Source organism: Echinops telfairi, unplaced genomic scaffold, assembly GCF_000313985.2.
Source record: "Echinops telfairi isolate 266 unplaced genomic scaffold, ASM31398v2 ScPeMD7_443;HRSCAF=831, whole genome shotgun sequence".
In the NCBI taxonomy this organism is placed as follows: domain Eukaryota; kingdom Metazoa; phylum Chordata; class Mammalia; order Afrosoricida; family Tenrecidae; genus Echinops; species Echinops telfairi.
Genome location: NW_022104341.1, coordinates 66,947,564 through 66,974,000, shown reverse-complemented (window position 1 = coordinate 66,974,000; position 26,437 = coordinate 66,947,564). Strand labels below are relative to the sequence as shown.

The 26,437-nt window shown below is 41.2% G+C and overlaps 1 protein-coding gene across 5 annotated transcripts in view; it reads left to right on the top strand.

Annotated features, from left to right (window-relative positions):
- The window catches only part of FGGY (FGGY carbohydrate kinase domain containing), a 564,284-nt gene that overhangs the window by 195,509 nt on the left and 342,338 nt on the right, over nt 1-26,437 (top strand). For all 5 annotated transcript variants that reach the window (XM_045291915.1, XM_045291914.1, XM_045291916.1 and 2 more), the window contains one exon: nt 19,151-19,266. In XM_045291915.1, coding sequence (XP_045147850.1) covers nt 19,151-19,266 — 116 coding nt within the window. The remainder of the gene's footprint in view (nt 1-19,150; nt 19,267-26,437) is intronic.

Genomic DNA, 26,437 nt, shown 5'->3' with positions numbered 1-26,437 from the left:
AATTGGATTTAAAAAAAAAATCATTTTATTGGGGGCTCGTACAATTCTCATCACAATCCATACATACATGCATTGTGTCAAGCACCTATGTACATTTGTTGCCATCAGCATTCTCAAAACATTTGCCTTCTACTTGAGCCCTTAATATCTGCTCCTCATTTTCCCCCTCTCTCCCCTCTCCCCCCTCCCTCATAACCCTTCATAATTCATAAATTATTGTTATTTTGTCATATGTTACACTGTCCGACATCTTCCCCACTGCCCTCTTCTCTGATGTCCGTCCCCCAGGGAGGAGGCTATATGTAGATTCTTGTAATAGGTTCCCCCTTTCCACCCCACATCCACCCTCTAGGCATCACCACTCTCACCACTGGTCCTGACCAGTGTACATCCTCTGGTCTAGCCATATTTGTAAGGTAGAATTGGGATCATGATAGTGGGGGGGGGGAAGCATTTAAGAACTAGAGGAAAGTTATATGTTTCATCGTTGCTGCCCTGCCCTGACTGGAAAACTTTTAAAAGAAAATTTTAAAAGAAAAGTTTTTTATTTAAATAAGACTATAAATTTGAAATTCTCAACAAAAGTTATTTGTCAAAACCACATCTTCGTTGAGATTAAAACCTATGTTGCTTTTATAGTAAATTATATGAATCACAGACTCTGAACCAGGACCAAAACATCAAAAACAGTGGAAAACATCTGTATAAACCAAGGCTTTCTCTCTAGGCCAGGCAGTTCCCCATCTGCCTTGAACTTGTGGGGCTCTCCCTTTGTTAAAATAAAAACAAAAAGCAAACTCACTGCCAAGGAGTCCATCGCGACTCAACGTGACCGTATCAGACAGAGTCGAGCTGCCCTGTGAGTTTCCAAGGCATAAATCTTCCCCGGAGCAGAGAGCCCCGTCTTTCTTCGACCATTCCTTAAAGGTCACTGTCACCTGCTCATAGACCAAGCCTTCCTGTCTCCTGACCCTGAAAGTCAGACAGTTTCCCTCTATCTAAACCCTTTCTTAAAATTGAAATTTATGCTCATTGCCATCATAGAAATGAGAAACAGCTGCTTTCAAATGAAAATATGTCTCTTCCTAAAGATGGTTATTCCATCATCCCATATTCGTTTCTTCTCCAGGCACAATTCTCCCTTCCATCTTACTTTGCTTTCGGGTCTCCATTTCCAGACCACTTACTGCTACTCTCTCAACTTACTGGTCTGTTGCCTAAGAAACCGTCAGTAGGAATGATTAGTAAGTGATCATTGATTTCAGGTGTACCTAGACACATGTCTCGCACCATGACCCTCAGTCCTTGAAGCAGGCTGGTGGGTAACTGGAACCCTCTGACCCCTCCCTCGCTCCACCCCCAGTGATCTATGGTGGTGTCTTTGTAAGGCTGCCATCAACCTTCCCATCTCATCTTCTCCAGGTGCTTAATTTCGAAGACATGATTTATTTGTTATAAACTGCTTTATAAGGCTCAAAAGAAGCAGAAATTATACACAGGGGAAATAGAATGAATGTAGGCCATGCATCCTTTTTTCCCCCCAGTTATGTTTTATAAATAAACTTGCAGAATGCCCTCAATTAGAAAAACACATGTTAGTTCTGAAGGAGGGTAAAAGGAGCAGGGGACATTCTGAGCACACTTTCACCCTTTTCTATGTCTCCTCAATGTAGGGGCTCCCACAAGCTCCTTCATGCAAGGAGGCAAGTCCCCCGTCCTCATTTAGTCTAGGATACTGATGCACATTTGAACAGAGACATCTGATCGATGTCTGTGTGTGTTTTAATGGAATTAAAGTTCACATAGCAAACTTTTTGTGTGTGTGAGCAATTTTCTGGCACTTAGTACAGCCACATTGTTCAGTCATGACCGAACATTTTTATCACCCTAAAATAAAACCCTATACATATAGAAGAATTTTCTGACAACTTCCCATCGACCTTTTTCTCTGTATGGATTGAACCACTTTGAATATTCCATATACTACCCATGCAATCCCACAACCAGTGTGCTTTGTGTTTGGCTTCTGTCATGTAGCCTGATGTTTGTGAAGCTGCTTCATAGAGCAGCAAGTGTCAGTACTTTATTCCTTTTTATGGTTGAATAATATCCTGTTAAAGAATATGCCCCAATCTGCTTTGCCATTCATGTGTTAATGAATGCTGGGGCTGCTTCTACCTTTGGGCTATTGGGCTAGTGTATTAGTTTGGCTGGACTAGAGAAACAAATTCATAGACCCTTGTATGTGTACAAGAAAAAGCTTTATATTAAAGAGCAATTGTACATTGAGAAAAACATCCCAGCCCAATCCAGGTGAAGTTCATAAGTCCAATATTAGCACATATGCCGGATACTGATCTATAAAGTCCTCTTCAGACTCACGAAACACATGCAATGATGCCAAATTCAGGGAGATCACAGGCCAGTGGGTGAAGAGAATTGTGGATCCAGTGGCATGTAAACATCTGAGGGCTGGCGGGGTCTCCACATGGCTCCTCCAGCTCCAGGGCTCTGGCTGCATCAGGGTAGCTCCATCAGGCTCATCATCAGTAATGTCTCCCAAGGAGTAAGTGAGCATGTGTGTCTTGCCTCCAGAGAGCTATTTATCTCCTTAGCGCCTCCAAATGAGGTCATCAGCTGCAACCTGATTGACAAGCTAAACTCCACCCCTTCATTCTGAAGTCTCAAATTGACAACAGATTTTGTAACTACCACAGCTGGCAGCCCTGTGAACATGCATGTACAAGTATCAACATGAGTATACAAGTATTCAAGCACCTGTTTTCAATTATTTTGGGTCCTTTTAAAATCTTTAATAGGAATTTATTTCAAAACTTGATATATAGACTGAATTGTAATTCAACACTCAAAGCTGATTTTGCACGTGTACCTTTAAGAATGAGTATACAGGTTGAAGAAGCCAGTAATATAGGTAGTGATTCAACAAATATTAATACAAATGTGTATTAAAGCATCTACTGGGTGTCAGTCTTGGATAATCCAAACGGTTAAGGTCTGTGGTACTACCTGGAAGGTTGGACATTAAATCAACCCAGGTGCTTTGGATGGAAGGTTTTCTGAAAGTTCGGTGCCATGGAAAATCCCATGGAGTGCAGGTTTTCTGAAAGTTCGGTGCCATGGAAAATCCCATGGAGTGCAGGTGTATTCTGGGAGAATTAAAATCATAACTGAGAAGGACGCTCAAGTTACCATGGCGACCACCTCTGTCATCGGGTAAGTGGTCTTAATGGGACCGTCCATCAGGAAGAAGCACAGTGAATCCTGACAAATTGAGAAGAAGAAGAGGAAAGGAACATTTCCAAAGCGTTTTCATTGAAGGATGGCACCACTTGTAAAGCCTGTGCCCAACTTGGTAGAGTTAGAGGGCTAGCCCTGGAAGGTCAGTCGAACATTGTCAGGTGTTAAGAGTTTCCAGGTGTCTGGAGATGAACTGACTGAGCAAAATCAACTGCAAAATCCTAGGACATTTAGTATAATGGAAATCACTCTCCCTTTCACTCTCCCTTTTATTATATCATAACTCATAAAGTCAGTGAGTATTTGTTGAGTGTCTGCAATCAGAAAAGTACTGTGCTTAACCTGTGTTGTTGTTCATAGCTGCCTTGGAGTTGACCTCCGACTCACGGCACACATTACTCATAGCTGAACCTCTGCACAATGGAATGAAAGGCTGCCCGTCCTGCTCCTTCTCCATGACCATGTGTAGATTGGATTGTTGTGATTTGTCGGAATTTCATGGGCTTTTTTCATAAGCACAACACTAGGCCTTTTTTTCAAATCCACCTTAGTCTAGAAGCTCCGCTAAACCCTGTTCACCACAATAACAATGAGAGGCTTGCCTTGACAGATGACATGAGGCCAACTACTCAGAAATCAAACCTGAGTTGCCTGCCTTCAAGGTAAGCACTGTACCATTGGCCAGCTATTGCCTCATGCTAAACTATAAAATCTACTGCCACTGAACCTATTCCAACCCTGTCTAGAGTTTCTGAGACCAAATGGCAACTCTATTTCGAGTTTCTGAGACTGTACATCTTTATGGGAGCAGGTCGTCTATCCTTCCTTCCTGTGGAGTGGTTGGTGGGTTTGAACCAATAGTTTTGCAGTTAGCAAGCCAATGCCCATCCCATAGCATCACCAGGTTCTTTCATGCAAAACTGTACTATAGCACAAACTATCATGTGCTAGTACTGTTAATACTGAGATCATTTGTGAGGATAATTCTAGGCTAGAAGTAATAAAACTGTTTTTAATTTGCTCATACATTTGTATATATTGAAGAGCACTTTCAAATTAAGTTGATGTGTTTTTCGTATACTTCAGGGACCATTAAAGTGACTGAATAACTACCGGAGTTGGAATGTACTGGACCAATTGGCGGTAGCTCTTTGATTCTGCCTTCTTTTTCATCTTCTCCAGGAACCTTACGTTGTCTCTTTTAGACAGAGCAGCTTTGAATGGCCATCTATTAATATGATAACTTGCTTTTCCTTGATTCCCCCCAAGCTAATTGCTTTTGGATAACTTCACTGTTTTTCACATATTTCTTTTCTGTAGCATTAGGTCCCAGGCTTCGTAACATTTACACTTTAGATAACCTTGAATCAGCTCAGTTGTCAACTTGACAGTGGCAAGTCTTGAATGCCTTTAGGTCTGAAGAATGTCACAAGATAAGGATTGTATAGACACCAATGTTATAACTTCTTGATACGTAATGTGTTTTCCTTCAGTTGGACAAGCGTAAAATGGGTTGACACTGGAAGAAACATTTTAATACTGAAGCTTGCAAAATATTTGGGGATATTCTCCTTTCTGGGTCAAACTGGGGCTTGTGTCTTGATCTCTTTGAAGTTGCACTGGGTTACAGCTGTGATAGGGAATCAGTCCTGATAGCCATTACCATATAGTCTTACTAGCGTGGCCATTTCAGAGGAAACCAGCCCCACGAGGAGAAGATCCAAACTCACTGCCATTGAGGTGATTCCAACTCATACCCACCCTATAGGATGAGTGCCCTATGGATTTCTCAGGTTGTGAATCCTCACTAGAGCGGAAATCTTCATTTTCCTGCTGGAGAAAGGCTGGTGGTTTCAAACTGCCGACCTTGGGGTTAGCAGCCCAACACATTGCTCATGACACCATTAGGGCTTCAAGGACTCCAGAAGGACCAAAAGGTGCGCCAGTGATGAGTCAGACATTAGCCTTCTTGGTTAAGGCGCCAACCTAGGGTTGAAATCGATGAGGTACCCAATCATATCTGAGTGGAGAAGGGAACAGGCAAAAGGGAGAGAGATGTTGCCACTGAAGGCGCCCCGTTGTCATGGGCTCCAGGTTAGGTTCTGCTGTTGAAAACGGGAAGATGGACACGTGGTCAGCGAACATTCTTGGCTCTATAGTCTGAATCTGGAATCTCACAGCTTTTGATGCCATAACTCTCAGAACATCCTGCATTTTCTCTTCCTACTTCCTCTGCGGAGCAGGGCGGCTAACCCCCAGGTCTGCAGTTGGAAACCGCCAGCCAGCTCTGTAGGAGCTCAATGAAGAGTTACAGTCTCGGAAACTCACAGGAGCAGCTCCAGCCTGTGGTATAGGACAGACATGACTCAGTGGCAGTGAAGTCGTTTTTCTTTTATACTTACTCTTCAGAATATTTATTAGATGTGTGAATGAGCCTTTCATGAATTTCCCCCTCTTCCAGTAGACTCTAAAAGGGAAGAGGCAGTACTACACTTGGTATAAAATAAGTGCTTTAATAAATATCTGGTGAGCAAGGAACTGAGGAGGGGGAGGAGGAGGGATTAAGGGAAGGAGAGAGAAAACAGGAGAGAGGGAGAGAGGGGAGAAGGGAGGGAGAGGAGAAATAGGGAGGGAGGGAAGGAAAGAAAGAGCCAGGGTTCCACTGAAGGAGAGAGATAAGGACAGATGGAGGGGGGAGTGATTGATAGAGTGAGAGAAGTAGAAAGGGAGGGAGAGAGTGGGGTGGGGCTGGGGAAGGAGGGTGGGAGCAAAGGAGGGAGAGAGGCAGAAGGAAAGAAGATAGGAAGGGGAGGGGAGGGAGGTCTTTTGTTCCTTCTCCGTATTTGAGGCAGGCACTCTGATGTACAGGTATGCATGGAGAGGTAGGCACTCACTGAGGTGAGTCTTGCACCATATTGTCTGTCTGTTCCAGCCTTTGACGCCTGCAGTTGGCTCCACCTGGAATGTTCGTTTCTCTTCCCACTGACACTTGCCTCGACTTCTCTCTCTTCCTCTTCTCCCATACAGATTAATCACCCCTCGACTGGCACATTCCTTCTTCAGCCCCTTTTAATGCCTTCAATCTGGTTCCAGGCAACTCTGGCTGTGCTGGAAGCCATTTTATCTTTTTACGATAATTTGACCTATTTTCAATCGTATTTACTTGGGGTGGATTTTACAGCTGAACTCTCTAAAGTAATCTTCAGTTGCAAGCCTGGAGGGAGCATCGCCTGGTTGCCCCCGGTCCTTGCCTGCAGCATCTATCTCTGAGCACCTTCTTGTAGTCTCAGCAGCAGAGCCTCACCGAAAATCTTCCAGAACGCAGCTGTTTCTTTGCGCCCTTGCGCTTCGTGTAACTTGAGCTCTTCATCTGTTTTTGTTTACATATTCATTTTTCTGTGTTAAAAAACGGCAGTAACAGGCAAGAGAAACACAGAGGGACCAATTATAGCAGAAACTGTTGCACGCTTTTACGTGGCCTAATCAACAGGTGTTACAATGATTGCAAATGATCATTTAATGAGTGGACCTGAATAAGCATGTACTTAATATGGTGCCGGGAGCCCAGCCAGGGGTAGTAGGTAAGCACTCAGCTACTAATGTAAAGGTTGGCAGTTCGTACCCACCAGGCCCTCAGCGGGCAGGAAGATGTGTGATGCACAGCCTTGTCAGCCCTATTGGGCAGTTCTCCTCTGTCCTGTAGGGCCACTTCTCATCACCATCAGTCAATGGCAATGGGTTTTACAAAGTGTGAATTTCAAATTGATTAGACCAGGGTTCTAACTTCTGCCCTGCCCCTTCCTGGTGGCAAGATATTAAGTAAGCTACTCAATCCAACTTCCTGAGCTTTACTATCTTTTGGAAATGGGTGAAATTATTGGTGTCCTCACCAGTGTGCTGTGGGGACACAGTTTTGATGATCTGTACAAAGGTACTGTGTGCAGGCTATGAGATGGACTCAGTAAGCCACCATTTATTTCCTCCCCTTTCAAGGTCTTCTCTCTTCCCTCACATTGCCTCCAACCGTTAGTCTCACTGCCGGCACCTGGAACTCCAGGGGCAGCGCTCAATCTGTGAGCCAAAGGTTTCACCGAGACCTGGGAATGTTTGGGCTGTGATTTGGGATCTTCTCCTTTCTTACTCTCAAATCTCTTTCATTTGGAGGCATCACGAAACTTCATTATTTATTCATTTGTTCCTCACTTTCCATATTGCCGTGGCTGAGTTTGAGCCATGTTATCTGTGAGTCTAACTGCAACGGCAATTTAATTGTGCCCTGCGTTGCATCATTGCATATATTATTTCAGTCTGTCATGGACCTGTCAGCAAGTCTTGATAAAGTACAGAGCCCCTAGTAACAAAGCAGAAATCTGCCAGATCCTTAACAGGAGCAGCTCCGATCCGTACAGTGGTATTTCTTCAGAAATAAGGCCCCTCTTGGTCCTTTTGTTGATGCAATTAGCAATTCCGTTCAAGTCATTATATCTCCCCATGAGCTGTATCTTCAGCACTGCTAATTCAGTCTGCTGTATGGCTTGGAAAAACAAAGCCGTTGCAGGTCTGTGATGTACTGAAGGTTGCCGCCAGGAATATCTTGGTAATTTATCCCCACGCTCAGCTCTAATTATTCTGTTATTCACTTGCTTGTTCGATTGAGACTCTCCAGGTTCTGCCTTCCCCAAGCAGAGAACAAAAGGTTCCCCTTGAAAGTGGGGGCCTGGCAATGTCAATACAGTGAACTGCATATAAATAACGCAGCAGCGAAGGCTCCTTTTTCTTGGTAAGATCTTGTTGGAGACGTCTATGATAACGATCAGGCCCCTGGAACTCGGCAGGCATGTGTTTTGGATGTGCGCCTTGCTGGGTAAAATCAGAGAAGTCAGAAGTTCTCCTTGTTCTTGCTGGGGATCTTGGTGGCCTCTTCCCTTTGCTGTAGACTTTGGAGTTATCTTACCACCCTAGAAGATTCCCAGGTGTACATCGTGGAACCTCCGTGTTTTCTGAACGTCTGTGTTTTAAAAGAAAGATGATGATAGTGATGATGATGCAAGTACAGTTGTTCGGTGCCCTCCAGCCGGTTCTGGCTCAGAGCAACCTGGATGCAAAAGAAGCAAATCCCACCCCGTCTTGGGCCATCCTCGCAATCGTTCTTCTGTTTGAGCCCATTTTTGTAGCCACTTACGTCACTTCATTTCATTGAGAGTCTTCTGCTTTATCACTGTCCCTCCACATTACCAAGCTGCATGTGTTCTCCAGGGAATGGTCTCTTCTGAAAACATGTCCCAAGTACATGAGATGAAGTCTCCCTACCTTTGCACCGAAGGAGCAGTCTGGCTGGATTTCTTTCCCAACAGATTTGGTTGTTCTTTTGGCAGTCTGGGGCACTTTCGGTATTCGGCGCCAGCACCATATTTCCAATGCGCCCATTTTTCTTCACTTTCCCTTATGCAGTGCCCGTCTTTCACATCTCTGTGCGAAAATACCATGTGGGCAGGCACACCTTAGTCCCCAAAGTAACAGCCGTGCTTTTCAACACTTTCCAGAGGTCTTGTGCAGCTGATGATTTACCTAATGCAATGTGTGGTTTGATCTCTTGACACCTGCTTCCAAGAGCACTGATTCTGGATCCAAGCACCATGAAATCGTGGACAAGTTCAATCTTTTCTCTGTTTATCAGGATGTTACCTCTTAGCCCAGTTGCTGACGATTATGGTAGTTAATACTTATTGGTATTAGAAAAGGAACTTCACTGGTATGCACTTATTTTAGTCTCTGGGTGGTGCGGATGGGTAAGACATTCAGCCTGCTAAGGGAAAGTTTGGCAGTTCGGGTACTTCCACCGTTGAGGCCCTGCGGAGCACAGTGCCACTCTGACACACATTGGTTTGCCAGGAGTCAAAATCGACCCGGTGACAAGAGGTTTTATTGACTTGAGTGATCTTGCCGAACACGTCTCTCTGTACCCTCTGCCCTGCCAATTAGCCTTAGGCCTTCCTCAAACATTGCCATAAACTTGGTGGTAGGGATAACTCAGAATAACACTAGGAATAATTCCTTAAAAAAGGAATCTTCTGAGAAAGGATACATAATTTAATCTCTTAGTGGTCGACGTTTCCCCCCACCCCACCCCACCCCTGTCAAGGGCTCCTGCCTGCCCTTAGTAGAACCTGCTTCCTACACTCTCTGAGGGTGAGGAAGGTGAGCCTTCGTCTTCTACTAGTGTGCAGGAATGATAGTATTCAGCTTGTGCATGGTGACGGCATATTTGAGTCTTTTTTTCTTATAAATAGACTTTCAAATGGCTCTGCTGATTCTCGCCCCATTTTTATGCCCAGTTCAGAGGTACCTGTTGCCACCCCTCCACAAAACTCTCTGGGTCCCTGTCGGTTAATTAATTTGCTTCTGGGTTTTTCTTACTGCTTCTTAGGTTTCAGTGTGCTCAGCCTGCCAGCAGAGTTAGTGCTCACCCATGTTTCCTGGTTTTCAGGTTTGTTACTGTCGTCTTCGATTCTGTTCGCCTCGTCCTTGCGGGGTTTTGTCTCTTTTCTTCTGCTGCCATTTATCGGGGCTCTGAAAGGGAGCCTGGGTCAACATGTGTATTCAATCTGACATGTTTCACTGGGAGCCTCTTTTTATTTTTGCATTTTTTGGAAAAAGGCAAGAAGATGCTAGCCATTCGGTCCTGAGTGAAAATCTGTCTATGCTTCTGTGTTTGGGGAAGAAGAGGGTGATGTGAATGCCTTTTCAAAAGCTCTCCTTGTTCTGTTGAGGTTTTGGCCTCTGATAGAACCCACTTTCTTCTGCTGCCCCTGGACACCCAGGAACCTAACCATTGTTTCTTCTAGGGACTGCAGAGGGAACACAAGCCAGAAATCTAGACTTCAGACTACCAAGAATTAAGACGTGGTTAGGGGCCTGAGAGCTTCTTTCAGATCAGTGAGATCCTGGGTTCTCGTTCATTCAACTCAATACGGATGCATCAAACTCCTGTTGTTTGCTTGAGAGAGGTCTTCGGAATAACTCAGAATCACATGGGAATAACAAGCATAGGCAGATACGTGTGGGCTTTGCGGTGGGAGGTCATGGCCAAAAGTACTCGACTGGAATTGTTAGAAGGCCAGTTGTAGCATCAGGCAATTAAATAAAATAAAAACTTAACATTGTTTCATGATAAGGCTAGGAGGCCCTGGTGTGCTGACCTGAGCATCCCTCTCTCAACACCTACCTGTTCAACACTATGAAATGCAGCAACCCTACCACTCCCTATTCTTCCAATTTGCCAGCTTACAAGGACCACTGAGACTACTGAACTTGAGGAAAACCGAGAGTGACCTAAGGCCATGTCCACTTATCCCATCATGAATCCAACATTTCATCTGAGGTTTTTGCCTTGCTTCTTTGCCAGTTTTGAACTGAAATAAAGATGGAAATCACCTTAGCTGAATTCATGTTGCCATTCTCGCACACTAGGATTTCTTCTTTTACCACGGAGTCTTCTTGTACAGTTGACCACTCTGTCATTGGGTGACGCCCCTCTTTATCTCTGGCAGTGTGTCTTCTTCTGAAGTCTACATTGTCTGATGTTATTATAGTCACTTTGCCTTATTCATAATTAGTATGTTCACGGCATATACTTGGTATCCTTTTAGTCTTTATCTTGTGCTCTATTTTTAAAATAAACTTCTTCAAGACAGCATAGACTTGAATTTTTCAATTCAACTCGACAGTCCCTGACTTAAATAGAATTTTTAGGTTCACAAAAATAAAAAAACAAAATCAAAAATTCTCAGAATCCAGTTGATTCTGACTAGTAGTAACCCTACAGGAACCCATTTAATGGTTGGATTTTAGTCCACCATCTTTCTGTTTACTTTTAATGTGTTCTATCTGTCCAAGTTTATATTCTCTCATTTCCTGCCTTTTCTATATTTCTATATGAATAATTGAGCATACCCTTATCTCCAAAATTAGTGTATTAGTTATAATGCTTTGCCTGCTGCTCTGGGACTAATAATATGGATCTTTAATTTATCATAGTCTACCTGAAGTTAATTTTATACCTCCTCACCTATTCTCTCATGTTCTCTCTTTCTATAATTTGTGCTATTATTGTCACATGTTTTGATTGTATATATGCTGTAGATACCAAAACATATTTTTGCTACATAAATAGTCTTTTAAGGAAATTAAAATTAAAAAAAGTCGATCTTTTACGTGTATTTGTGTGTTTAGCGTTCAGAAACCCTTCTTTCCTTTATAGAGATTTCCATTTCCAGTTTGCATCATTTTCCCTTTGCCTGAAGAACTTCTTGTAACATTTATTGCTTTGCAGATTTCCTGGTAATAAAGCCTCTCAACTAAAGTTCTTCTAAGATATTTTTATGGATGTAAAATCTTTTGTTTGTTTTTTTTTAGATCATTTTATTGAGGGCTCTTACAGCTCTCCTTGTGTGTGTGCTGCTGCTGTAGCTAGATCGTTTGTACAACTCATCACAATCCATCCATCCAGTGTGTCAAGCACATCTGCACATATGCTGCCATCATCATTTTCAAAACATTCTCTTTCTACTTGAGTCCCTGGCATCAGCTCATTTCCCCTCCCTCCCCTACCCACCCTCCCTCATGATCCCTTGATAATTTTTAAATTATTATTTTTTTCATGTCTTACACCAACCGCTGACTCCTTTCACCCACTTTTCTGTTGTCTGTCCCTCTGGGCGGGGGAGTTATTTGTTGATCATTGTGATTGATCCCCCCTTCTTCCTCCCACCCTCTTCCCCTTCCCCTCCTGGAATCGCTACTCTCGTTATTGGTCCTGAGGAGTTTATTGGATGTAAAATATTAAGTTAACTTTTTTCCCCCTTTTAAATTTTTTAGTTAAATGATCCTATTCCACTTTCTTCTAGTTTACATCACTGTGTCTAATATTTTATTTTTTCAGTTAGAAAAAAGTTTGATTACAATGTATCTTGATGTAATTTTCTTTGTATTTATCTTATGTCTTTTTCACTGAATGATTTTCCTCTGTGAATTTATAGATTTTATCAAATTCAGAGAAGTTTTTACCTTTGTTTCTTGAAACACTTTTGATTGGGTGCTGTGATTTTTGAATTTTATGTTGTTGAGTGGCTGCATCTTTTTGTATTTATGTTCAGAGTGTTGAACTATGTTTCCTCTTAAGCTGTTAAGTTACTTTGGCTCAATTTTAACTTTTGGAGATTTCTTTTTAAAGTTCCTTAGAGCAGGCTTGCAATACACTGGGTAAGTTTTGCCACATGTGTCCTAGAATCTGCTGAATGCCTGAAGTATTCATCGAAGACTACCGACTGTCTCTTGCTAACCAAAATGATCCCCAGCTCTTTGGGGATTCAAATAACTTTCAACTCACAGCTTTCCCATTCGTTTCTGCCAGACCTCATGCAATTTTAGTGTCTGTCACATATTTTCCACATGGAACATGCTTGTGTAGCTATATGTGCATATGCATATAGCACGCACCGTGGCATAAGAAACTAATGCATGGAGAGGGGTTGCATGGGTTGTAGAAAAGGACATAATGCACATGTTATTTTTCTAAAACATGGTATGTGTGTTAGTATTCAGCAAAGTCTTCAGGGGACCACGGTTAGAATTAACTCATGCATTGAGTTTGTGCAAATTTTTTCCCCATTCCACAGTTTTGTTTAATCATTTTATTGGGGGCTTGTACAGCTCTTATCACAATTCATCCATCCATCCATTGTGTAAGAACATTTGTACATAGATTGCATCATCATTTTCAAAACATTTTCCTTCTACTTGAGCTCTTGGTATTAGCTCCTCTCTTAGTGTTTTCCCTCCTTCTCCCACCCTCCCTCCCTCATGAGCCCTTGATAATTTATAAGTTATTATTATTTTTTCATTCATTCCATAATTCATGCACCTTTTGTTTAATGACTGCCACCCCCATAATGTGATATTTCTTATCTCACTCCCTCTGCTTCCAATTCCATTCTTCCTTCTTCTTCTTCTTTTTAATCATTTTATTGGGGGCTTATACAGCTGTTATCACAATGGATGTATGTATGGATTGTGATAAGAGCTGTATGCACCTTCTTCCTTTATAGCTCTTTTTTCTACATTGTTTGCTTCTGTTAGGAACAGTGTGCCACTCTAAGTTTCAGCCTCCCAAACTGCCTGAGCCCTGATCCCTGTCTCCTCCATCAACCCAACTGCTGGGCTTTCCGTGGAACTCCTCTGCCTGCTCTGCGCTCAGACTCGTGCCATAGGCAGAAAAACAATGATTTTCGGCCTCTCTTCATTTGTCTCCTTCTCTTGGGGGTCCCAATGCTGCGCTGTGTGCTGTTCAAAGTTCAGGACCAGTTGTTACTTTATTAAAAAAAAAATCTTTTCCAATTTGTTAGTTGTTTAAGGCAGAAGTTTGCTTCTTTGTGATCAGAAGCAGAAGCCTCTATTCCTAATATAAGCATTTCTATCTTGATATGTAGTTTAACTTTATCAAATACTTTTTATCAAACCTACTTCTCTTTCCTCTTCTACCAGAGATAGAATTGAATTTTAAAATTCTATTCGTGTTCTATAATTTCAAAATTATAATAAAACACTAAACATTATTATTCTGCTTTATATGTTTCTCCAAATTTAAAAGTCTGATAAACTCCTTATATAGAGTTGTGCCCTTTATTAAGTGTTTTTTGGTTTGATTGGCCAGGTTTTTATATTAGCTGCTCTTGTTTCATATGTTTGACACTGTTGTATGCATCATAACATTTTATTTGGTGACACTTATAGTAGTTTTCTTGGGTTGAGCATTTCGTCATTCTGGAAGGTTCCTGTTTGTCTTGTTTAAGATTTTAAAATCGTATAGTCTATGTGATATTTATATGATCATACTTAATTTTTGATATTTGTTTTTTGTAGTTTTATAAAACTCATCATCACATTTAAACAAAGTCTGTACTCTAAGTAAGTTATAGCTTAACTTTAACTGCACATGATCCTTTCTTATCTTTTAACCACTTCTGTAATCTGATTCATTCAGATTTGAGATAAAGTGAATAATTGATCTTATCTCTTGTATCTTGATTTTGTTTTCTATTTATACTACATCACTCCAATACCTTCCCCAGCTCATTGATTTTTATGTTTATTATTGTTTTATCAATCCCTGGTACTTTAAGACTTCTATTGGGCTTTCTGATTCCTTTAGCAATTACCTTCTTTAATACCAACATTCAATCTATAAACAGCTCATACATATGTAGGCATCCTCAGTTACTTTTCTTGTGTACTCCTCCAGTTTCTGACTTTGAGCAATTTCCAATTACTTTGCTTAATATTCTTCATTCCTATGTATTATCATCATATAACTAATAAGATAACATGCATCTAGTGTGTCAAATACATGCAATATTATTGAATGCTGCAGTTTATTGTCTCCGTTATCACCATCCATTTATAACTATGTGTGTATTTGCGTATGTATATGTGTGTACAAAAAGGAAGGGAGGAGGAGAAGAGAACAAAGAGTCACCATGGACTCCTTTGACCTCCTCCAGGGGGAAGGAGTTGCTCTGTGTTTTGTTGTGTTCTCACTGGAGTATGACCCTCAGAGAGTGTACGTGATTGGTGTACTTACTGAATCTTAGCAAGTTGAAAATGTTTTCCTTTTCCTTAAGAGGTAAATAATATTTTGTCTTAATATAGGATTCTTGGATCAGTTTTTCTTAATGGTTTTTACAACAGTCGTGGGATTCAAATCACTTAACAACTGGTTTGCTGTCCTAATGACTGTTTTAACTACAAATAATGATTTACTAAAAGGTATTTTATTATTTCATAAAGTTAATGCTTAAATAAGAACAAAAAAAGAGGTACACAAAACTAGATTGTAAGGGGGGAGTTTTAAAATATTAATGAAGAGTCAAATAAGAAAAAACAAAAATGTTATTTAAGATATTCCCATATTACTTCATGATTGGCATCTCACTTGCAATACCCTTTGCTTTTATCTGAGCGTCATTTGCAGCTGTGTGATTTGTCTTTAGCCATCTTTTCATTGGGCTTTGGCAATTTTCCTCTTTGTTCTATATTTGTTTACTGAAGTAACAAACACGAGGGAATAAAAATGTAGCATTTTTATAAAACTTTGAAATGTATTTCACAAAAGTAAGTATAATGAGTTTTAAGAAATGAATAAATGTTATAAGTATAGTTCTATCCAATTTTTTATACCCGTGGGCGGAATTGACATTGCTGCGGGCACGTGGAATGAACGTTACCAAAGAGTAAGGAGTGTGTGACTTCCACGTTGGATGGCAGCCATCCACCTTAGAGAAAACCCTGATTCCAAGTGCCATTTAAAAAACTGATTCACAAGACCTGGACAAAGATTAGGTATCAGTTCTTGGTGAACCGGGGCAGCTGCGCCGAATCCTACAACTGTCTGTATATCATTACACTTGTCTTCAACATTCCAAGCCTGTAGATGAGAATTCTTTGGTTAGTTTGATTCCCTTGTCTTTGTAAGTAATTTATTCTCTCTCTCTGAACGCTTGTAAAATTTTCTGTTTACTTTTGAAATTCATGGGTCTTCTGGATTAACTTCCTGGATTTAATGAGACTTTTAATATACAGGTTTAAGACTTGCTTCAACTCAGTGTAATAAAAATCGAATACTATATTCCTTTATTATATCATCTCCTTCATCTTTTCTTTGGTTTCTTTTTCTTTTATCCTTTTCCTAATCCCTTCTGGCATTCTGCTTATTCTCATTTTAGGCTACTGGATTTGCTCTCCACGCCTTTTTCTTACTCTTTTCTTTTTTCTCTCTTCTCTCATGGTTTCTTGCACTTTGGGACTTGCTGAGTTTGGTCTGATAGTTATTTCGGTGTCCGTGTGTGCAGTCATTTGGCTGCTAATTGCAAGACTGGCCGTTCAAATGTACCAGCAGCTCTGCTTGAGAAAGGTGGGGCGGGCTGCTCCCATCAGGAGAAGACTTTCGGAAACCTCTATACAAGTCACTGCGAGTTGGAATTGGTATCGACTTAGCAGTGGCTTTTGGTTTTCTCTTTTCTAGACTTTTAGTTTGATTTTTGGCCATGACCAGGTTTTATTTCAGTGTTTGTCTTTTTCAGTTGAGCTGAAATCTGAAATTTAAAGTTTGTTTAAAATTGGTGTTTTTAGTCCACACTTTGTGTTGTTGTTGCAATTGCCTTTGGGTTTCTCATTGCTTTCATTAGTAATGTTCTCGTCCAATTTTCTCAATCATTTCTACTTCCGTGGGCACATCACCTAGAGATAGTCTGTGTGATCTTCTCACAGGTGAACTAGCTCTCCGTTGTTGATGGAAACCCCTTCCTCCCACCAGCACCCCCCCCCAAATGTTTTAAAGTCCTAAACACTACACATGTGAATATGAGTGTTTGGAAATAGGGTGTTTGAGGATATCATCAGTTAGGTAAACAAGAGGTCACACTGCAGTAGGGTTGTTCCTAATTCTGTGTAACAAGCATTCTTATGAAAGAGAAAACACACACAAAGGCAAGGAAATAGATGATGGGCATGCAGAATGAAGCTACCGGTCAAGTAATGCCATGGACCGTATTGACCCAATGTGTGAGCTGTTAGATATCTTGACTACCATTTCCATGAGCATTGATGGTGGATCCAAGCAAGATGAAATCCTTGACAACTTCAATCTTTTCTCTGTTTATCAAGATGTTGCTAATGTAGCACCCAGATTCTCAGGTCTCTACTCCTAATTTAAATCCTACAAACCTGCAGATGTTAGTTACCCACAAAAAGTGCTATTATAGATATGTCTAGAATACATATGATCTCCTTTGAACTCCAAATCTTGCCAGTTCTGCTGTCCTGATTACTTAGCATATTACCCTCACTCTGATAGAAAGCGATCCAATAGAAAAGACGTGATCGTGTTTAAATGTTCTTGACGGAGTGTGAAGTTTCCAGGGACTTCCGTAGCCCTAAAACTTACTCCCTCCTGGCTTCCAGCGTCCTTCACGCTGAGCATATTCTCGAGCCTTTTATTTAAACTTGATGGGTGGCTGGGGGCAGGCGGGGGTGGGGGGGGTTGTCACCTATCTTGAATAACTTACTTATGCAACCAAGTGCTAAGTGGCTAAAATATTGCTCTGTTACAACCAATACTGATTAGGTTAATCCATTTGTAATTTATTTGGTTCATGAGTGGTACATTTAGGGGTGTTCTCGGGAGAGGCTTCAAAAGTATCTGTTGTAAACAGAATGAGACACCGCTCGGTTCTGTTCCATGCTCGCAATTGTCCTTATATTTGAGCCCAGTCATACAGCCTCCGTGTTCATCCACCTTGTCCAAGTGTCATGAGCGGTGCGATCAATAATTACTTAACGCTCTTAGACATTTTCGAATGCTTGGTTTATTCACTGCAAACACACATCAAGCAATCTAAAATATTATTCAAACTATTAAGGGCAAACAACTATAAGCATAAGGGCAGAGTAACAACTATGAGCATAAAGGCATAATAATAACACTTCTCACACATTTCATATTAGCACCATAGTCCCAATCAGCATTGCCTCATCGGTGTACTCACCCCAGGTAGAGTTGGAGAGAGCAGGAGTTGATGTCTCCTTGGTTCCTAGCTCTCTAAAGGTCAGTGTCTCTACCTGGGTTTAAATGGACATTTTGGCCACTTCTTTGACGTTCTCACTGTCCCAGTCAAGTCTTATCAGGTTTCTCCAGGCTTTAGGTGGCTTGGCTAGCTTTTGGGCTTCGGCCGGGTCTCAGCCTGGTCTTATCAGGTTTCTCCAGGCTTTAGGGGACTCGGCTAGCTTTTGGGCGTCGGTCAGGTCTCAGCTCAGTCTTATCAGGGTCTCATATTTTTGTGGTGGCTCCTTTGATGCAAGTGTTGGCCTGGGTCCCAATATTACCTTTTATATGTATATATATATTTTTTTTTTCTAAGTGGAGTTTCTTGTGCTTGTTTATTTGATGTTGCTCCACATTTTGCAAAGTAGTTCAATGTCTTGTAAGGTACTTCAACATCTTGCAAGGAAGTTCAATGTCTTGCAAGGAAGTTTTATGGTGCTCTCATCACTAAGTCTTCCCGATTTTCAGGACCATAAGTCTTCAGATACAGTTCTTCCACTGGACATCTAGAGCCCACAACATGGCACCTTTCCAAAGTCATTCAGACCCCCCACAAAATGTCACCTTTTCTGTGGAAGACTCCTTGAAATGTTGTTTCCCTTCTCCTCATTATGTCAACTCCTCCAGCGACAGATGCCCCTTCCTCACTGTACGTTCTTTGAATCTTTTTATAGGAAAGTCATGGGGCCAGGTGGGGGAAATCTATGACTACATAAGGCGAGGGAAAAATAAAAAATAATTTTGAAGCTCATCCCAGATCTCCTATGATTTTGTTCATAAACATTTTAGGTATATTTCTCTCTATATAAGTTTTTTTAAAAATGAATGACAATTACCAACATAACTACATCTGAAATTGATCATGCACTTTGATGTCATCAAAGACCTGATCAATACTATAATTTCTAATTGTCTCCGAGTGGCATATAAGCATAGATATAAATCCAAAATGTTCATGTACTACTTGTTTAATCGGGACCAAAATAAAAAGTTGGGAGTCTTTTAATCAGAGATTGATATCATCAGATTTTTATTTTGAAAGTGAAAGAAGACACATTTATCATTAACAAGTGTAAATGGGAATTTAAAAATATATAAACATGGATATATAGTTACCTACTTTGTTTCATTCTACCTCTCAACAGTACTATAGGTGTCTGGGAAGTTGAGGATTTTTTTCCTTCTGGGAAGGTATTGACAAACTATAAAAGTTCTATCTTTCTCTTACCTTCATAGGTCCCTCTGCACCCTGGTATGCAAATGGACATACTCAGCAGAGACAGGCTGGCATGACAGCTTCTGGAAGACGATTGGTCTGGAAGACTTCGTTGCAGACAATTACAGCAAAATAGGTACAAATACAAAAAACTCAGGACACCGGATATGTGTTTGTGTGTGTGTGTGTTCTGCTTATCTTTTTATAATTAAAATACAGGGAGGAAGCCCAGTTTTTATGAGAGTAAAGAGTTCATTGTTTTGAGTATTCCAGCCTTACTAAGCCCTTGTCATAAAGCATACATGAACATAGTTGAGAGACATACTCTGGAAATATGCTTTGAAATATAGGATCCTGGAAATTGGATTCTCCTCAAAAAGATGTTGCTGTGAAACAACTGGGGACACTAGGAAGCAGGGGCTCTGCATGCAGTGGTTCCAGCTAGTAGTAGAAAGGCAGTCCATGAATTAGGGCCAAGACAAAGCCATGGGTTAAGGAATAATTGAAAAGAATCAAACCTCAGAGAATCCAAAATATGACAGACACCGGACGATGAATCAGTAGTTCCTGACTATGATCATAGCATGCCAGATGGCCAGTTTTAGGTGGTTCTGACTGGGCAGGGAAACTGTGAGTGACAGGTAGGGGTTTCCTTGAGAAAGTAACTCAGATACTAATTCTATAGTTTAAGGTGTTAATGGACATTTTACAAAAAGTTGTGTTTGCAGTAGTCACTGCTTACAAGTCTAATAACCTAACACCAGTTAAAACAATGACTATTGATTAAATATACATACGTCTATATTGCTTCCTGTACAGGATAGGATGCTATAATAATAAAAGGAAAGAATACAGTGGATTAAACAAGGTACCTCTATCAGGTCATAAAACATAAGTGACAATTAGGGGAGTTTGTCTTCTCAAGTCATGCCATTCAATTTGGGGCCAAGTTAGCAACTCCCAGTCTCCTCCTTCCCCAGCCAGCGTATGAATAGTACCAGAGGATCCTGTGCACACTCTGGGAGGGATCATAACCTGGAAGTGAATCGTGTCCTATCTGATCACATCCCAGTGAACATCGCTTTTCCTTTGGCCCCATTCCATTACAGTGACTTCTGGGAAATATTATCACTGATGGAAGTTCATTTGTCCATTCATGTGACCAGCTAAATCTGAAGAGTTGTGCTGTTAAATATTCATAGACAACTACCAGTGTCTGCTACAACTTATGATCATAACTACGTCGCAGAGTAGGCTATTTCAGTCTAACCTTCCTGTCCTGACTAATGTATGACCTCAACAGTTAAAACCTTGTCTGTTGATCCCCCCATCCAGGCTGAACTTGATCTGATTTTCAACATTTTCTGTGGGGTTTTCTCTCTCTCTTTTTTCTTCTTCATATTGGAGTTTAGCACAAATGTAATTTGCCATTGGGGGTAGCCTTATTATATGTTTTTCTGTTTTTTAATATATGAAACCCAGGATTGATGGACTTATAGAGACCCTAAGTCAAATAAGTGTTCCTAGTGGGTAAAGTTGGTGGGGGGCGGGGGTAGTGGAGTTCAGGGTGAAAGAGAATGTTTTGAAACTGATTGTGGTAGCAATTGTACAACACTGCTTGTTGTTATTGAACTATGGAATGATAGGATATCTGTATTAGCTCCCAATAAAAAGATTTGGTGGGGGGAAGGGGGTTGCTCTAAAACAGATTGTAGTGATGATTGTATAACTCTTCTTGATGTGATTGAACTATTGAGTGTATGACCTGTGAGCTATATGCCAATGAAACTTAAAATAAGAAGAAAGTTCAAGAATATAAGGGTAGAAACATGACTGATCCAAGTAGCATCAACACTACTAATACCTACTCCTTGGGTGCCTGTGGCCTGTTAAATTGCAAATAGCCAAGTTGGGGTGAGGGAAGACTGAAGCCATGGTTGCACACACACAAAAAGCTGTGCTAAAGTTCCTGGCACTCCAGTGGAACCATCTCAGGATCTGAACTGGTGAAGCAAGAAGGAGACCGATTGGGAACCAAGGCTGGAGGGGACGAAACAAAGCAGCAGTAGTGGCCATCATCAACATCCCAAGAACACTGTCTCATTTGATTCTCAAAAGCCTCTATGGATTGCTATTCCTATTCCTAGTTTCTATATACGAAAACTGAGATTCAATTTTTTACCCACTATGAAGTTGTTGATCTAATATTCAAATTTGGGTCTCTGACTTCATAATTTGCATACAAAGCAGACTGCCTTCTTGGGATTGTGAGAGAAGTGACCTAACACTACATCAGCCCACCAGTGTGGCCTACCAGGACCTAATATTTAGTATCTGAAGCCAACTTAGCTACGTTGGGACAAGTATCTATATCTGGGCAGGAGGAAGAGTGTGGTGGAGTATAAAGCCCTAATGGTACTTTAAGGGTTATTGTGGCTGGTATTTATTTATTTAAAATCATTTTATTGGAAGCTCTTACAGATATCATAACATTTCCTAGTTTAATCACATCAAGCAGTGATTGTACAATTGCTATGTGGTTGATTTTTAAATTCTAGGTGTTCGGACCATTTGGGGCCAACACCTGGAGAACAGAAGCACTTACCTCCCTAGTTATTGGGAGAGTGGGACACATTGGGACTCCTGCCAAGTAGGCTGGGGTTTTGGACAGTGCTTCAGGTGTAACAGAGGATCTGGGCACCAAAATGGGCAAATGATTCTAACTTGGAAGTTCCTGGAGGCCAGAGACCTTGTCTGCCTAGTCTTGAATATCTTGGCATAGATAAATATCTTCCCCCTGAATGTGCAAATAGCTTGGAAAGAGTTAAAGAGAAAGTTGCAACAAAGAACTATCCCAGGGCACTAGTGCCCTGGCCGTTAGAGCCTAGGTTGGGTACCTACATGGCCGGTTCTCCAATGATCCAGCAGAGGGACTTTTAGTGAGTTCCTTCCCTGCCTTTCTAAACAGCTGTAAGCCTGAGTGCTAAGAGAATCCTTTGGTTCTGAAACTAAGGGGCTAGAAGAAAATTTGATTTCATACACAGAAACGAGGGAGCTAGTTTAGTCTTATTTCTAGCACTATTGGTGTGAACTCAGACAAGTCTCATAACCTTTTATTATCTTCATAGTCATGCCTGTGAAAGACACAATGATAGCAATTAATACTGATGATTTACCGTTTCGTAGCTCTGATTATTGCACTATAACCATCATATTTTCAAATGTACGCGAGTTAATTTTATTGGTCCCTTTTTACAGTGGAGGAAACAGTTATATGGATGGAATGAAACGTTTCTAACTAATGGCTGCACAGTGGTCAGGTCATTTGAGTAGTATGCAAACCCGTGTTTGGATAACTCAAAGGTCTGCTTTAACCAGTGTGCTATACAACACAACCAAACCCACTGCCATCATGTCATTTCTGACTCATGGTGACTTGCTGAGTCAGAGTAGTACTATCCCATAAGGTTCCAAGGCTATATGTGTGTGTGTGTGTGTCTGTGTGTGTGTATAAAATCATAATCATTTTATTGAGGGTTCGTACAACTCTTATCACAATCCATACATACACCCATTGTGTCAAGCACATTTGTACATTTGTTGCCATCATCATTCTCAAAACATTTGCCTTCTACTTGAGCCCTTTGTATCAGCTCCTCATTTTTCCCCTCCCTCCCCATTCCCCCCTCCCTCATGAACCCTTGGTAATTTATAAATTATTATTACTTTGTCATATCTTAGACTGTCCGACATCTCCCTTCACCCACTTTTCTGTTGTCCATCACCCAGGGAGGTGGTTATATGTAATTGGTTCCCCTTTCCACCCCACCCTCCCTCCGCCCTCCCAGTATCACCATTCTCAGCACTGGTCCTGAAGGGATCATCTGTCCTGGATTCCCTATGTTTCCACTTCGTATCTGTACCAGTGTATATTCTTTGGTCTAGCCAGATTTGTAATGTAGAATTGGGATCATGATAGTGGGAGGGAGGGGGGAGGAGTATTTAGGAACTAGAGGAAAGTTGTATGTTTCATTGTTGTTATCATGCACCCTGACTACCTTGTCTCCTCCCTGCAACCCTTCTGTAAGGGGGTGTCCAGTTGCCTACAAATGGGCTTTGGATCTCCACTATGCTCTCCGCCTCATTTACAATTATAGGATTTTTTGTTCTTTGGTGCCTGATACCTCATCCCTTTGACACCTCATGATCACACAGATTGGTGTGCTTCTTCCATGTGGGCTTTGTTGCTTCCGAGCTAGGTGGCCGCTTTTTACCTTCAAGCCTTTAAGACCCCAGATGCTATGTCTTCTGATAGCTGGGCACCATCAGCTTTCTTCACCACATTTGCTTATGCACCCATTTGTCTTCAGCAAATCAGATCGGGAAAGTGAGCACACAATGATATGATTTTTTGGTTCTTTGATGCCTGATAATGGATTCCTTTGGCACTTCATGATCACACAGTCTGGTGTGCTTCTTCTATGTGGGTTTTGTTGCTTCTGAGCTAGATGGCCATTTGTTTACTGTGGGGGGAGGTCAGATGCTCACAGACATCCTCTCTGAAGGCAGTTAGTTGCCAGACTACACACAATAGGCCCTGCTCCCTGGTGCTGGAGATAATGCTCTCTATGACTTTACTATAATCCTTACTTATTATTGCTGTACAATTGTGCCTGCTGGACCAATGATGATGTGCCAGGGGCTGGCTTCCCCTGGCAGTTTACCTTCAAGTCTTTAAGACCCTAGATGCTATATCTTTTGATAGCTGGACACCATCAGCTTTCTTCACCACATTTGCTTATGCACCCACTTTGTCTTCAGGCATTGTGTTGGGAAGGTGAGCATCATGGAATGCCACTTTAATAGAACAAAATATTCTTGCATTGAAGGAGTACTTGAGTGGAGGCTCCATGTCCATCTGTTACCTTAATACTAAATCTATAAATATATGCACAGCACAATTTCCCCATCCTCATATATAAATATATTTACATATGTAAATGCCTGTATTTAGACCTCTATAAATTCCCTTTGCCTCCTAGTTCTTTCCTCTATTTCCTATTACTGTCCTCTTGTCTCAGTATCATGCTCAGCCTTCATTTTGGTTTCAGTAATTCCTCTCAGTTACATTACCCTTGATCAAGCAAAGGCTATATTTTTACAGATGAAGACTGCTACATCTTTTTCCCATAGAGAAACTGGTAGGTTCCAACCACCCACCTTTCAGTCAGCAGCCAAGCACTCAACCACTGCACTCCAGGGTCTCCTTAACCACTTTACATAAACCAAACCAAGCCACACTAAACCTATGTCATCAAATGAAATTCTGACTCATAGTGACTCCCATAGGACAGGACAGAACAGCTCCATAGTGTTTCCAAGGCTGTCGAGGTTCAAGTCTACAGACTGCCACAGCTTCCTCCTGTGGAACAGCTAGTAGGCTTGAACCACCAACCTTCCTGTGTGCACACGAGTACTTTAGCCACCGAGCCACTTATACTCACTGTGTAACAGTAGTAGGCAGTGACAAATACTATTCCACCTTCCCCTTCAGTACTCCAAGAACAGATCTGTGTCCTTTCAAATACCTCATTTGGTGTAATTCTCACAGGATGCTAAAAGTGTTGTTAGCCTGTTTACAGGTGAGAATCAGAGAGAAGCAGTCTTGTGGAACCACAGAAAGCCAAGTTTTGAAAAGCCCCCGTGAAAGGACCTAGAACAAACTATGTTTTTATGGAAACGTAAACCTTAGCTTCAGTTACTTCATTGTTTAAGTGATTTTGCTAGAGCTTACGTGCCTCCTCCAGTGTTAGTTGTTGCTTCTGAGTATTCCTATGATAAACTAAAGTTAGCTTTGCTAGAATACATGCCAGTTTTCCTGTTTATGTGCTTTGACCCTTCCCTTGACTGTAAGCTCTTTGACACATCAGTATTGTCATTTATTTACCCTTGTATACCAGAACTAGCGTAGGTCATTGTGCATTTTGGTAACTACATGACTATTTGATTAGCAATTGAATATATTAATGAGTAGATGGTTGGCTCTGGATGGGGACCCTTTGTGTTGATGAAAGCTATAATGACATTTACTTGTTTCAGCTGCATCTTTGGTGACTGGAGTCCAACTTTTAACTCTGAATCTCTGATTATCCTACTGATTTTGTGTTCTTCCCCTTGGCACCTCCCCCACCCGCCCCCTGCACCCCTACTCAAGCTTAATTAGAATATTCACTCTGCTAATAGAGCAATACCTACAGGAAATATTCATTAAAAGTCCATAATGTTAATCTAGCAGAAAATTTCCAGAGTAACTTTATTAGATTTTGCCTGTTAAGTTAATGGATTTTTAATGGATGTCCTGGGGAGCCATATCATTAACTAGACTATTGCCGTACATGAATTAAAACTTACCCATTCATCAAAATTAATTGTATGATGTTTCCTTTGATTTTTCTTTCTGGTGACCTGAACTTGTAGTTTCATTCTGAACCCAAATTAGCAGATAGTTAAGAGGATGTTAACTCTCAATGGTGACTTTCAGAAAACTCCCTCGAAGGCCCCTCCAGACATTCATGAGCAGTTCTTGTTACTATGAAAGATGAATCTCAGAAGCCTCCCAGGAAGTGTTAAACACTTCCAGTGGACCCATTGCCCATCAAGATGTGGGCAGTAGAGCCCAAAAGCTTGAAGCAGATTTGAGCAGTGGGTGTCGTGGCTTGGAGCATTAATACAATTACTGTCATTTGCTCCATGTGGAGCTTCTAGCTGAGGCTTTGCCAGCCTTCATGGGCTCCTGCAGTAACTAACTGCTTTCCCTGAAGACTGAGCACTTCAGCACCTGAGGGTCTTAGCGAGGAATGCTTTTGAGATGAATTATTTATGAAGTGTAAGTTAAGGATCAGATATAATATTTATACGGCATATTTTAAGGACGGGGAATTTTTTTACAGTGCTTTGAGTAACTACATGCACATCTCAAAGTGAACATGTCAAAATACGACCCAATGAGTTCTTTCAAGGAAGTATTGGAATGGCTTAGGAACATCAGGCAAAATTTAAGGGAGGAAAAATCGATTTTTGAATCAAAAGCATATAGCAGAAATCTCTGTATCATTGCAATTGTACCGGTCAGTTTAGTGCTTAGAATTGAAGGAGAAAGCCCAAACCTCATTTTCAGTCAGTCTGTTTATTTGTTTATAGATCCACAGTCCAATAAAATCTTCCGTGTCAGTACATTTTGGCCTTCAGGTTCATATGAATCATTCCCAGGTTACCTGTCTAATCTGAAACATATATCAGAAGCAAAC